General features: G+C 39.0%; 1 protein-coding gene across 2 annotated transcripts in view; it reads right to left on the bottom strand.

Moving 5' to 3' along the window:
* The window catches only part of LOC117166763 (dual specificity calcium/calmodulin-dependent 3',5'-cyclic nucleotide phosphodiesterase 1A), a 101524-nt gene extending 97462 nt beyond the window's left edge, over positions 1-4062 (bottom strand). For both annotated transcript variants that reach the window (XM_033351048.2, XM_076627799.1), the window contains exon 1: positions 82-4062. In XM_033351048.2, coding sequence (XP_033206939.1) covers positions 82-265 — 184 coding nt within the window. In that variant the 5' untranslated portion in view covers positions 266-4062. The remainder of the gene's footprint in view (positions 1-81) is intronic.
* Positions 4063-14163: the final 10101 nt, after the last annotated feature.

Here is a 14163-nt window from a genome sequence, read left to right as displayed (position 1 = left end):
TTCCCTCTTTCGTTCTCCACCTGCCCTTGCTCTATCTGGCTGGACGATAGAAGTCGAGTCTTATCGTGGTTCGGTACTTACCGATCACGTAGCTATACCCGTCCAAGGTGAGAACACATTTGCGTGTGTTGGAAGAGCTTGGAATTCCTGGCACTATTCTGCGAGAAATTCGCTTACCAGGGCTGCAAGGAGTACTGCCGGTACTTGCAGCACCTGGGTCCGAGTGGCACTTCTGCACGGGATCTTTGCTTTGTCTAGACATCATCGTCCTCTTCGGAGCCACTTGTACTGCGCTTCTCTAGCAGAAGCCGGAAGAAAGAAAACCTACTTCCGCACCATGCCCGCGCCTCTAGTCTACTTAGCCACGCGACGATCTCCAACAGACTTTTACTATCGTTGTCAAGTTTTTATCACGACAGCCTGACAACGTGAATTCGATACTCGTCATTGCCGTTGGCTGACACCCCCGTTACATCCGGTTCCACTTGCACACCGTTCACTCGACAAAGTACAAAGTAGCTCGTCCGTGACACACGATTTTTCCCTTGCTCGCCAACGTTCCAACGAAACTTCGATTTTACCCTTTTCCCCTCTGTTTACCTTTGCGCCCCAACTTCTTTCGGTTCTTTAACGAACCAATACCGCTGGCGCTCGAAGCTTCGAAAAGCTCCCACGGATTACTTCCAGGCCATGAAACACGTCGTGCCGGTAGATATACTCGTTTCACGAAATCCTCCACTCGTCGCTGGCCGTCTGTAAACGCTAGAACACGAGCTACGTAGCTGTAATTGCGGTTAATCGTCGAAACTCGCGTGAACCGGCCTAGCTTTAATCGACTACCTTTTTCTTCTTGTCGTTTAAAGTTCGAAAGTTTGGGATTGAAAGGATTATTTGATCTTTCAGTATATATAAGATCTCGCGGATTTCGATCGTAACACGAACGTCACGTTTACGCTGGAAGGTTTTGTACAAGAAAATAGAGAAGGTTCCCCTTTGTAGAGCAATTGTTTGATAATGGCTTTCCTCTTGCTCTCGAGCGTTCCCAGTGTATGCCCGAGTAATTTGTTCAACGTCCCTGAAGAGACTTGAGAAGACTCCTTCAGGCACACTGTTGCATGCCAGCTTCTATTCCAGTTCGGATTACCGCGTTTCACGTGTCATTTTCTTTGGTATTTCTCACATACTTTCGAGCGTTTGATTTGATTTCCTCTTTAACGCCGATTTCCCGTGTCCTCAAAACCATTTGATAGCTTCGATTGTTAATTGTATATTCTTATCTTGCTTCTATTTTATCGCATGATTTTTCTTCTTTTTATTTTAGTTAGTTTTTACTCAAAAGATTGTTTACTTCTATTAAAAAGTTTAAACCACAGTGTATTTCCAACGAGATGTTGAGAGGAGTTTCGCCCGTTTAACTGATATCGTGGCCATTAAACTATTCCGAGGTTTGATCAACTTCAATGACAATCGCTGCATCCGGTGCTTCCCAGCGAACTTGTTTATCTTCTGGAATTGCTTTCGGCCGTGCTGATTTCCAGCGAAGGATTACGAGCATCCTTCTCTTTTCTCCGTGGTAACTTTCTCAACGCGTCTCGCGTCCCGTTCACTATCCCTTTACGTCGAGATTCTTCGAATTACACCGAAACAAGTAGTCCAATTGTCCGCTGAACAATCGTCGTAATTCGTTCTTTCCTCGTTTACTAACTACGTCGGCTCGTAATCCGATTAATTTCACGTTGGTGGAACGCCTGCGAATGCACGGTATCTTTTAATTCCGATACCACGTAAGTTTCTTTCTAAGGCAGCGACTAATAAATACGATTCTCCGTTTCGTTATTTTTCGATAGAATTTCTTTACGTCCTCCTTCGATCAACTGCTGCCAATTTCTTCAACCACCGATGATTTCGGTCTCGAGGAAGTTTCTACTAGTTTCCAAAGTTGTCGATCTTGAATTTATCGACCTGTGGATTCTAAAACATTTCGAACGCGCCAGCAACGTGCTACGTTATCTTTACAAGGGCCATCGATGTCAGTTTTCATCATTTTTCTAGTAAATCTTCGGGCTCTCGTGGAACATAAATATACCAGTAGCTCTATCGACCAGACAAACAGACCAACTTTCCTTCTTATTCTCTTTTTCCTTCTTTTTCACACCTTCGTGAACGTTCCAAGCTGCACGCAGCTCGATAAGGTTTCTGCCAGCACAAAAATTTATGCCGCGAACGCTGACCCCAGTGTCGATTACAAGCTAACGATCCCCGCGAGCAAACGACCTAAGAGAATCCTCGTCGTCAGTCTACTCGTTCGTTCCACCGATCGGTAATCTTTCCTGTCACGTACGTGTCCGAAATTTCTGGCAAATACGCGCAGCTTCTCGGAATCAGCTATGCATCGAACGATCTCTCGATCTTTCTTCGATCAAAGGGACGTACGTGAAAGTTGGCTACTTTGAATACCGCATAGATGAAAGATAAATTCGACGAATCGACGAGAATTCCAAGTTTAATATATTATTGGCATTAATTTTATTTATATCGTTATAGATGCACGATTATAAGCAAATTACTATTCAACCTTAATCGGCGCTATTGAATATACACGTTCACATCCGCTCGTTAACCTTAAGTAGGTAAGGCATTAATCTTCTACCAGCTTCTTTTGATAGACGTACTCGATTCCCCGGTACAGAGACTCTTCGAGCTGATTGATCACCTCCAAACGACCGACAGCGTATTAACACGTGTCCGTCGCCAGGATTCTTCCGAGTGAACCTAACATGCGGTCGTGTATGCGGTTCTCACCCCTTTCTCTTTGCCGTACTCGTCTTTGAAGTCTGACCGGTCGGATCGATCCGATGGATCTCGCCACTGAGAAGTGCACGCACGGGAAATTTCGCGAGAGACCGCGTGAACCACTCGAATTTGCTCGTGCAAGCTGGAGATCTTATCACGAATGGAAAGTCGACAAAGTTTCTCCGGGGTAATTTAGCCTGGAAATGGTAGGGGGAGGGGGAACACGGGCCGATAGTTCAATTACCTTTGCGCCTTCTTCGCAGAGTTTTTACGATGGCCGTTACGTGCATGCACGGACACGGAAAATCGTGATGGCGAGGGGTGAAGGTATTCTGCGATCGATTCACGTTACCATAACGTTAAATTCAGTTTACCCGCTCGTGCACCGGCGCGCCGGCACTCTCGCGAAGCCGGCACGCGCACGGCGCGCACCTTTTCATACAACGATCGATCACTTCGCATTCGCTGATTATCGGGATCCAGAGACGATCATTCGTCGATCGTTTCACGCGTCTACACGACTACGCTCGCACAGGTGTCATTTAACCAGATGCGCCCGTCGCACGCACCTGCTCGAGCCTGAAAACTCTAGCCGCGAGGATTACGCAAGTTTGGTCGCCTTCTCGATAATATTTATTTATACTTTATCCAAGATTATCCGCGTCGTTGCCGCTTCGATCGAGCATTTCCTCTTCCTGTGGCTGCGTCACTTTTTATTAATAACCCGTCCAGGATTATCCTTTTCGCTATTCGACAGTTCGCACGGAAATCCGTTCGCAATTTCGCAAACAGCAGACTCAACGTGACTGACTTCTCCGTTTCTACATCACGTTACTCGTCGTCCCGGCAATCCGTCAAACGATCCATCCTGCCAAAATCCAACCACCGGTAAACAAACTTTATCCTCGATTTCTCTTCGTTGATTGTGTCAGCTCGACGAGATCCCGAACAATCCACCGGGTGATCAAATCACATTTGAAAAATTCTGCATCGCCATCGAAGTGGCGATGATTGCGGTTCGGCGATAGGGAACTTTGAACGGAAGAGGTGCGCAACGCGCGAGTGGAAGAACCGCGTGCTTGGTCAGACGTCACGCGGCAGACTCGTGTGACAAGAGGGACGTGCCGGCTGAACCCACGAATGACGCCACGAGGGAAAGATCGACGCGAAGCGAGCAAGGGAGCGAGCAGGACGGAGCGAATGATACACGCGCGAACGCCAACACGCGAACGCGATCTACGCGAAAACGGAGACACACGTGCGACCTGAGCCGCGGTACCGCTACAACTGAACCATTCCAAACCTCCACCTCTCGTCGAGTTTCCTCCTCTCGCTCTTCACGCCGCTCCAAACCCTCCTGTCGACCCGCTACGTCGCCCTCTCACTACTCTCTCTCTCTCTCTCCCCTCTCTTCTCTTCTCTTTCCATCTTATTGCACGTCGATCATTCTTCTCCCTCCCTTTCACCGTTCCCAGATTTCTCTCTTTTTCTATCGTTACTCTCATTTCTGTCATCCTTGTCGTTCTTCTGTTTGCTGGTTCGTTCGTCCGTTCGTTCATTCTGTCATCGGTTCCGCTCGTATCTTCGTTCGCTTTTTCTCTTCGATCCGCGAATTCGACGAGTTTCCTCACCCTCGTGAGTACTATTCACCCCCAGGTAAACATCGAAGACAGTTTCTTTGGGAGAAAAGTCGTAGGGATCACCGATTACCCTACGGCGAACACTACTTCGATAGGGGATGTTTGGTCGAAGCGAGGGAGATTGTTTCGGGCACACTGATTAACATAGAAGCACCGTCGTAAGTGAATTTACAAATGCCAATGCGGCCGATTGTCGGTTTACCAAAGAGAGAAAGCTCGATGGCATGGAACGATTATTTCGTTTTAGGATTAAACAGTGATATTGCGATGATTGATCGTGAACCAGGTGTTTGGCGTATACATTGAGAGACAGACGGTAGATTTCGATATTTTGGCGAAAGATCTTGCGTAGAAAATTGCATTATTATATATCTGTATATATTATATACTATGCTTATAATAATTATGTATTATATATTTATACGCTACCAGATGTTTCAGTTTCTTCGATCAAATTTTGTCAGGAAGTTCCATAGAATTATGGATTTAAGGAGATGTTGCATAAACATAGATCGTTCGAAGCTTTACTGGAATTATTTTTTACAAAAATTGAAAATACAGAGAGAATAATTTCTGGGTCAGCGAATATTCCTCTTAATTCCGTACCTCTATATTTTTACGTGTAAGTAATTTTGTAAAAGCGATATACTAAACAAGTATCAATATACATGACGAACTGATACAAAGAGTTGACCGATTCATTGAGACGAAGCAAAGTTAAAATGAACTTCGTATTAACAGCAACGATTACATTTATAATGGATCTATCTTTGTCTTACAATATTCTTTTCATATTTCGTATTTCTTAATGAACATGGCAAACATCCTATACCTATGCAACATGTTCTTTTATTCATGCCTATAGAAAATTCCATCAACATTTGGCTGGTAAAGTTGTGACACGCTGTATATTAATCATATATCATCATATAGTGTACCTTTTTTACGTACGACGAAGTTACGGAACACAAGAAGGGAGAAGACAATTCAAGTCTGTCCTTGCACGTTTTCGTTTATGCGATATTCGATCGTTCGATCTTCTCGCGTTGGTCTTTCTTAGCATCGTGTCTAGATAGATATCTATCCCTCGTTTGACCCTTTCACCTTTACTGTTCCCATCTTACGCCGACAGGTAACCCGCCACTATCGCCGTAACCTTTTAGAAATTTCGCTCACTCGGAACGCCATAAAACGAGTCTGGGAATTTTCAACGGGAAATAGAGCAATGCACAAGGACGCGCAAGAAGAGAGTTAATCGCTTGTGCGCTCGGCGAGTGGAAATAAAAATGATTAATTCCTAAAGCGACGCAGACGAGCAACACGCAACCGCATGAATAATTAGAAAAGTTCATTCCCATTTCAGTCATCCAATTATTTGTTTGCGCTCCACGATCCTACCGAGATTCTTTTTTTCTCATCTGCTCGTTTCCTTTTTTCCTCTCATTATCGTAGTTTTCCCTTCAACGCGTCACTTCCGCCATCGTGATTTCTCTTTGCTCCTCGACGTCTATGACACTCACTAAGCCTCATAACACCCTTCCACATTCTCTTTTTCTATCGCGAATTATTCCCATCTCTTCGGGCTGAAAACTGAACTTTATTTCCAAACGCGTAATGGGAAATGTTTAGCATTTAATTGTATTCTTTGTCTTCTCTTGTCTCCCATCTTTAACAGTATGCTCCGTTCCATTTGTAGGCGTCTGTCACGTTCGATTTAATTGAAATTAACAATCGTTCAGTCTCCCCTGTGAAACTGCGTCATTGATCGAGTGAATTTTCCAAATGTAATTTAAATTTGGCAGTGAATCTGATCGCAGCTATCGACTTTCTCGACACTTCCAACGTTTCGCGCCGATGTACTTCCATAGTTTCAGCACTGTGTTGCGATAAAATGTTTCGCGTTGGTCGCCATAGTTATCCGCCCACTAACCGCGCTCTAACATCTCCTTCCACCCGATCCTCTTGGTTTATGTAAATTTAGCGCGATTAACTCTATTTCGTCAGTGTCCTTAACTCCCCTTCTAGGTCTAATGCAAACAGAACGACCGGATAACGAACAATTCGGTACATATTTCGAAGGATAGCAACTCAATGAGAAACAGAAATTGAATTCTCCCGCATGACACGAGGTCCCTCGAGGACCATAATTTTCTAACATTTTATCATTAGTCTTATTTGCATATATAACACGGTTGAGTTTCTTTTTAATGTATCTTTTTAATGTATTATTTTTTAGTACTATTGTTAAATTTCTATAAACTCATCAATTTTGACAAAAATGACAGCGTTTCCTACGTTTGATGGACAAATTTTTTATGCTAATAACTTTATTGCAAGTTGCAGAAAGAGTGAGGGAGAGAGAGGGGGGAGTTCGATAAAAGGTTCGAGTTAGCTGCGAGAATTTTTTCCACGGCTAATGTCCTTAATTCGATTCCTGTGTCACATTTATAGATTCCCCCGTTAATGTACTCTAATATACACGGCAGAAGAACTTAATCTTTTATCTACCGACACGTGACAGTGCTCTTGCTTCTATCGCTTTCTACAGAACAACCCTTTAAAGGCAGAATGTATTTTACACTCCACATGTCGCGTTCCTCCGCTTATACCGATAGATAAATTTACGCTTGGAAGGATTTAATTTAGGTCAGACATAAATCGACCTGGGTCGCGTAATTACCAATACAGAGGCTTCAGATATTCTCTGTCGGCCGCCTAAAATCCTCGATTCGAGTACCTCGGTTAGACGCCTTTCGTAAATCCCCTTCATATTACGACTTGAAGTAGGGAACATTTCAAATTCAAACGCAGTACGCAGCTACATCTGTTTTACACGGTAGCGTTACGCTCGCGGAAACCTCAGCCCACAGAGGGAAGTATATGGAGTCTCACCGCGTCCAACGAACCGTTCCAACTCCCCTTCGACACTAGCTCCAACCTCGAGTGGCAAACCCTTGCTTCGTCATGCCTCACCAACGACGCTATCGTGGATATCCCTCATGCTTCCCCCACACACTCTCTATGCCATATTCCATACTGTGGCCCATCTTCATCTTTGCACGATCTAGAGTATACGCCTTAGGACGAGTGTGAGCGAGATGACTTCAAATATCCATAAAGCTTACTCCAAAGGGATAGTAAATTAGTCAGCAAAGACTCTGCTTCTAACCGTGAGACAGAGATGTGCTTCCAGTAGTTTCGCTCGAGTAATGGCTGATTCGGTCGCGAAGGTATTTATGTGACTGGAAATAGGAAGCACCGTGAAGAACATCGGGAAGATGCGTAAAAGGGGAAGCAATTTTCCGCGTGAAAAATTCGTTGAACGGTGTAGCGACGTTGATATATCGTCGTAGGACGTACTGGGAATATAAGTAACGTCGAACCGGGGATGTTTCGTCATTTTTATCGCGCTACGTCCTGAATATGCATGATATGCATGAGCGTCGTTCAATTCCGATTGTTTCCATTACGAAACGTTTGTTAGTGACTCGGTAAAACTGAATGGCTTGGGAAAATATTACGTTGCAATTAATATTGATTTGAAGAATAATATTTTATCAAGCTTATTGTACCATTACGTACCTATATTCTGTTCTGCTAGAAGAGGTTATTTGCTTCGAATATAATGCATTCCTGATACTGACATCACATTTGTATTTATATTCGTTTTTATTGGCACATATTTTGTACTTTATTGTATTATAAGAAATTGTAGGTTGTGAAGATTATAAATTTATATAAATAGCGTTGAAGTGTATAATATGACAAGTAGATTATAAATTATTTTTCTAGAAAGGCAAAACTATTTGATTTTTGCAGTATATGATTTAATATTTCTGAAAATTAAAAGAAACTGCGTCAGTCATAATCTAGCCAAGTCCTGCAGAAAATTTCTTATTCAAATAGATGCGAGGATTATTTTACATTCATCGCATGCGTCTCTGACATTCTATTCGTCTCTACATATAATACTTCTTCCACAGGAATAAAATCGCACACGCATGGTTTTAATTCATAACTACTTCTTATCTCGCTTCATGAATAATTTCCTTCGTTAGACATTGAACATCAAGGACGGGAAAGAATTAACCTGTTAAAAGGATCCTTGTAAATTCATATATGGTTTAATATACATAATTTATAGCTTCCTACCAGTTTAATGTACCTTCCTGTCTAATTTCTCCCAATCAATAAAAGTTTGTAGATTTCCTGCCTCTAAAAAAGGTATTAAGTAATATAATATTTTCTTTAATTCGTCTCTTACTTTCTTCCATTATACTATAATAACTTCTGATATCAATATTTGTACATGTCTACCTTACCTTCCTTACTGTCATACCCATATATTTGATTTTCAAAGCAAATTTTCGTTTCATGCTTAATTTCGTCGAGTTCACAACTTCTCATTTCTGCAGTCTTACACGTGAATGGAACAAATGCATCTCATACTATTCTTCAAACACTATGCATACTTACTTCGTTTCAATTTTCTTTCAAATAAACCTTGGGTAACTGCGGTAGCTTTAAGCTACATTTGCTTATTATGCAGTCATATTAAGTTCGATAAGAAAATGCATTGTGTTAATGTTTTATTGTGTTCGCTGTATTAGTGTTGATCGTAGTTAAGTTGCATCGAACTTTTCCATTATTTAAAAAATGTGACCTCATACTTCGTATTAACAATTTAATTTTACGACTCCTTTCCATCTATTTCTCAACTGATCCCTCTGCAGAGAATTGTTAGTCCTTAGAGCTTATGAAGTCATCGGTAAGTACGTTTGACATTTAGCTACGATTGGTCTTGAAGCGAAATATTCTCAGGGCGATGACAAATAAACCATCACTAGCATGTTCTTTTATTTATAGCTTTACCATACGCTGGATAAATGCCGTTGCAAGTTTGTACCTCTACCTTTCTTGAACTCGTACGACGACACACATGATTTCATTCTTTGATATTTCCCCACTTCGATTATTGGCATAAAATAAACAAAAAGCCATCGTCCTTTTATATATTATTGGAGTATGACGTCTGTAGTTACTCTGTAGAATTAGTTTCTATTGAACATCATCATATTTTATTTCATGTAATGCAAGAACCGACAAAATTTGTCTATCTATCTAATACATTGGTATAACCAACAGTTTCAATGGAATAGTTCCTCATTATTTGTTATTTGTTAAACATAAGCAAAAATTCGTCTCGATTACCGAATATCGTAATGAATATTTTATTCTGTATATTTTCATATTCAGTGTACATTTCGTATATTTTTACACTTTTACGTATTAATCATGATCACTTCCCCTTTTAGAGAATTTCCATTTTTACACGGACATCTAGATTAACACATGAAAAAAGGAGATTTCAATATCATGAATTTATTATAATGTCAATAACGAATTTCAGAGTGACTGAATGATGTGAATAAGAAGTTATCGAGCTTGGAAATCTCTACTGGTCGGATAGCCGCGTACAAGCTCGGAAAAATGAGTTTCTCGAAGCTTTGTGAAAGAGCTTTAAGCCACGGGAGGTTTTCTCTTCACGATAATAGTATCAATGTCTCGTTTTTTCTTCAAGATAAATTCTACGATTGAATCTTACTTCTATCGAAGCTTTAAGTAAAAATTATTTTCAATATCAAATGAATACGTCTGTTCTTAATTACACTTAACGATTACCAAGGTTTTGTAATACGAAATGCTTTTATGTAGTATTTGTAACATTATCGTTTGAAGAAAATGAAGAGATGGGTCAAATTATCGTGGAATAATAATTGATGACGTTAATTGCAAGTAGCAAGTAACCTAAAATATATTTGTGTTTCAGTATAATATTCGTTAAATCAATGGTTTACACAGCTACAATTCTACTAATGCAATAACCAAGATAAAATTAAAAATGAAATAACTTTACCGTGATCCTCCACTTGTTTTGGGTCGTTGCATTCGTTCTTCTCAAAACTATATTTTTCATATAAAACATTCAAACATGACAGAATATAATATCAGTTAAGGATTTCGCTAGCGTTGTATTATTTGCTGTTTCATAACTGAAACTTTACGTACGTTAATATTAATTAAACGAAGTAATGCATTAATTAAATCTCGTACCACGTTTCAATGTGCATGGACAATGTTACTATGAAAGTTGCAAACTGTTGAAGTATATTTTCCTTCAAATTCCAATTAATTATACATTTTAAATACCGGTAGATCTGCAGATACTTGATAATTTACTGTTAACAATTAAATTTATATAAGTTTTACAGATATAATAATTTTAACTTAAAATAAATAAAGTTGGGAACAAATCTAAAAGTATGCATATTGGGTTGAGAACTAAGTGATTGCGGATTTTGTCAATACCACCTAATGACAAAATTCGCAATCGCTTAGTTGCCAACCCAATAGTAACTATAATATAAGATATTTAGCGTAAATATACATTTTGCAGAGATCGTAAAAGTTGTTCAGTGTATTAATAGGTCTCAATATTCAGTAAGATCATTTTGTAAATTTACATTTAAAATTACTATTCATACCTTGTGTTTATTTTTTACTATGTTTGGGGTTAGGTTGTAACTTGTATATAAATATTCACGCTGGTTTCAATCCTACCAATATCATCATGACAGTCGTGTCTCGTTATAATGAAATCTCGTGCTAATGAAATGAAAATATTCTAAACAGTTCATACAATATATACATAACAATCCTGTACGGTAAATCTTCGAATATTATTAAATAATATAAGCCACTGTGCATTTAACGCCCTATCATTTTCTACGATGCGAAATCCGGAGGAATCCGAAGTTCGATGACGTCACGTCCGACTATAGCCGAGGGGCCCCGAACTTAGAAAAGCGCGCCAATAATCTCACTGTTACACGAGTCCTCAGGCAAGCCAGTCACGTCGTTCGCCTATGTTAAACTTGACAGTGAATCATATTTACGAAAGTTTTTATTCGAGAGGTGTGAAAATACGTCTTATTCTGAATAAGTTACTGACTAATGTGCAATGTAGTACGAGTTACGTCGCTCCAAGCCGTAGTACTCCACGTTCCATATTCCTTCCATATCCACGATCACCAGCTCGCCATTTTGTCCGGTATTGAACAATATTTTATCTTATTTTCTTACAAATTTATTTATAGTTAGTTACATGATGAATACGACACCATTAATGATGTTATATTTATATATATATTAGCTAAAATTTAATGTGTTTGAGTAAGTTTATATAAGTAAGATTGCATGTTATCGAAAAAGAATTGAAATCCTTTGTGTATACTGTGTATATACTGTTTGTTTCTTTCGTTGCTTTCTTACGCTCGACCTTGTTACTATTTTTAAAAGAGTATCACATTTGAAGCATCTACATTGGTCGATTGAAAAAATAAACAATGTAACTTGTATGTTTATGTCTCGTGTGTACGTCGAAGTGAATAAGAAATGTATCACCGTGACAGTAACACATTCAGGTTATTAGAACTACAACTAGACGGAGAAATTTGAAGATTAAGACCTCGCTTCCGATTGTGTTCATTGTGTTGTGTACATATATCATTCCGCGTCTTATAAATGGGATTAGTATACAGAGTGCTGCAATGAATAGCAACTCGAACAGAAAATATTTATTGGAAAGAATACTTATGTCAAAACAATTACTTATATGTTCATGAATACATATATATACAAATGAAAATAGCTTATAAAATATTTTATTTAATATATAAATATTCCATAATATGCATATAGTTTATTATAAAATATTTATAGAAGGTTAGGTCGCTCTCTATTTCTTCGAATATTGCAATAAACGTGTAGCAGATAGAATTAGGAACTAAAGTACACTACCACTTAATTACATTAATTTTCTACATATGAAGAAACATTAATTTTTTTTAGGTATGTAGTTTAGATATATTGTAGTTATAAATCATATAGAATTTCTATAAATATGTGTTATTTGATAGATGAATGAGAGAAATTACACGAACTTATTTATAGTTTTCTTACGATATTTTCTTCTGTTAACTTCCCATTACTTTAAAGCCATTTGAATCCTTGAATGAAATACAACGACATACATATATAATCATTCCATTTAGAAATGAAAAACTATCTTTTTACGCCATTATATTCCATAAATGATAATAAAGAGTTGTTCCGATAGCAAAAGTTTAGATAGCAGAGCAATCTAAAAGCTGCTCACTTCGAAAGAAATAAAATCGAAGTATGTATATGGCTGTAACAGAAACGAATAATGTCTGAATCATAAATGAAAGAAACGTTCTTTGTATCGTGGACAAATGAAGCGCCATCGGTGTGTTATTGCCCCATGAGGATAAGAAACGAGCCCTCGTTTCCTTAATTGTCCGATGGTCGGTCCAGGGTTCTGGCGATGAAGTTCCCAGATCCTTACTAACGAAGCTGGGAACGCGTGAAAAGGTACTCCGAGTGGAAATATCGACCGGAACTATCTTCGGGGTTCGGTTTAACGGGTGCGGAAAACTGCGCTTCCCGCAGGGTAGAATAATTTAAAAGCGTGGTCGAATATTTGCGCGTGAGTTTCCTTCTGACGAATGGATCGTAAAATAAACTACGCGTAAGCCGTTGAGCTTACCAAAACTGTCTCAAGGGTCTGGAAATAATATCGTTTGCCCAACATACAAAAGATATAATAAATATTGATTTTGATCAGAATTAGATTAGTTTATTTTACGTTGTAATAAGTTTTTTAAATTAATCCTCCACCATATCTATTTGGGGATATTTTGTCCATTTGTGTCTCTATTGATACAAAACGATAGATTTCCAAATTTTATTAATCAATATATATAAAATATGCTTCTTCCTTATTTATATTAGAAATTACGAGTTTTCTATTACATTTTATTATTTTACCAAACAGAAAAATGATTAAACTTCATGATAGGATAATTGAGAAATGGTCCAAGGATTCCGTCAGTTGTACGATCAATTATAATATTTTGTATATACGATTTTTGTCAAAAATCCAACTTCTTCCTCTATTGTCAATTTCAAATCCGATTACCAAGTTCTCCTTATTTCCTCGGAAAACGCTATTCCTGCTGCCACTCGACAATTCCTAATTCATTTTAAACACGTCTCTACAAGCCTGACAAGCGTGACATAACCACGTTGAGTTTTCTCGATTTTTCCATATGCTAATCGCCGTATGCAATCGTATGATCGTATAGATTGCATGGAATTGCGCTTTGTAAAAATAAGGTTAGCCTTTTAGACGGGGAATCCTCGAGGTTGGAAACGCCAAACGATCGTAACCCGAGGCACCGCGATATCCAGGTAATGACGACGTCAATGTTTTTATGCTGTCAGTAAAAGACACGATCCTAGATAATGCATCGTTCCTCCATTTATCATAGGTCGCGCTTAATGGAAAGTACTGCGGCCACTATGTACCTATCAATTAATACCTGTATACTCGTTAAACAAGCGGAAGTGAAACGTAGCGATGTAGATTAAACGTGCCATTATACGGAACCTCCTTGTCTACGTCTATTTTCTTTGTTCGAGGAGGATTAAAAATCGAATCTTTGATAATGTACAGTAAATCGGATATAATCTTTTTTATTCTAGTTGTAAGAAGGGTGAAGGGAGGAAAGGAATAATTAAATGCAGAAACGACAAATAAAATAAAGGGCGATAGTATTAGTAATTTACGATAATTAAACCGAGCAGT

Source organism: Bombus vancouverensis, chromosome 2 (genome assembly GCF_051014615.1).
Source record: "Bombus vancouverensis nearcticus chromosome 2, iyBomVanc1_principal, whole genome shotgun sequence".
In the NCBI taxonomy this organism is placed as follows: domain Eukaryota; kingdom Metazoa; phylum Arthropoda; class Insecta; order Hymenoptera; family Apidae; genus Bombus; species Bombus vancouverensis.
The sequence above is the reverse complement of the archived record's forward strand: the minus strand, read 5'-3'. Positions and strand labels throughout refer to the sequence as shown.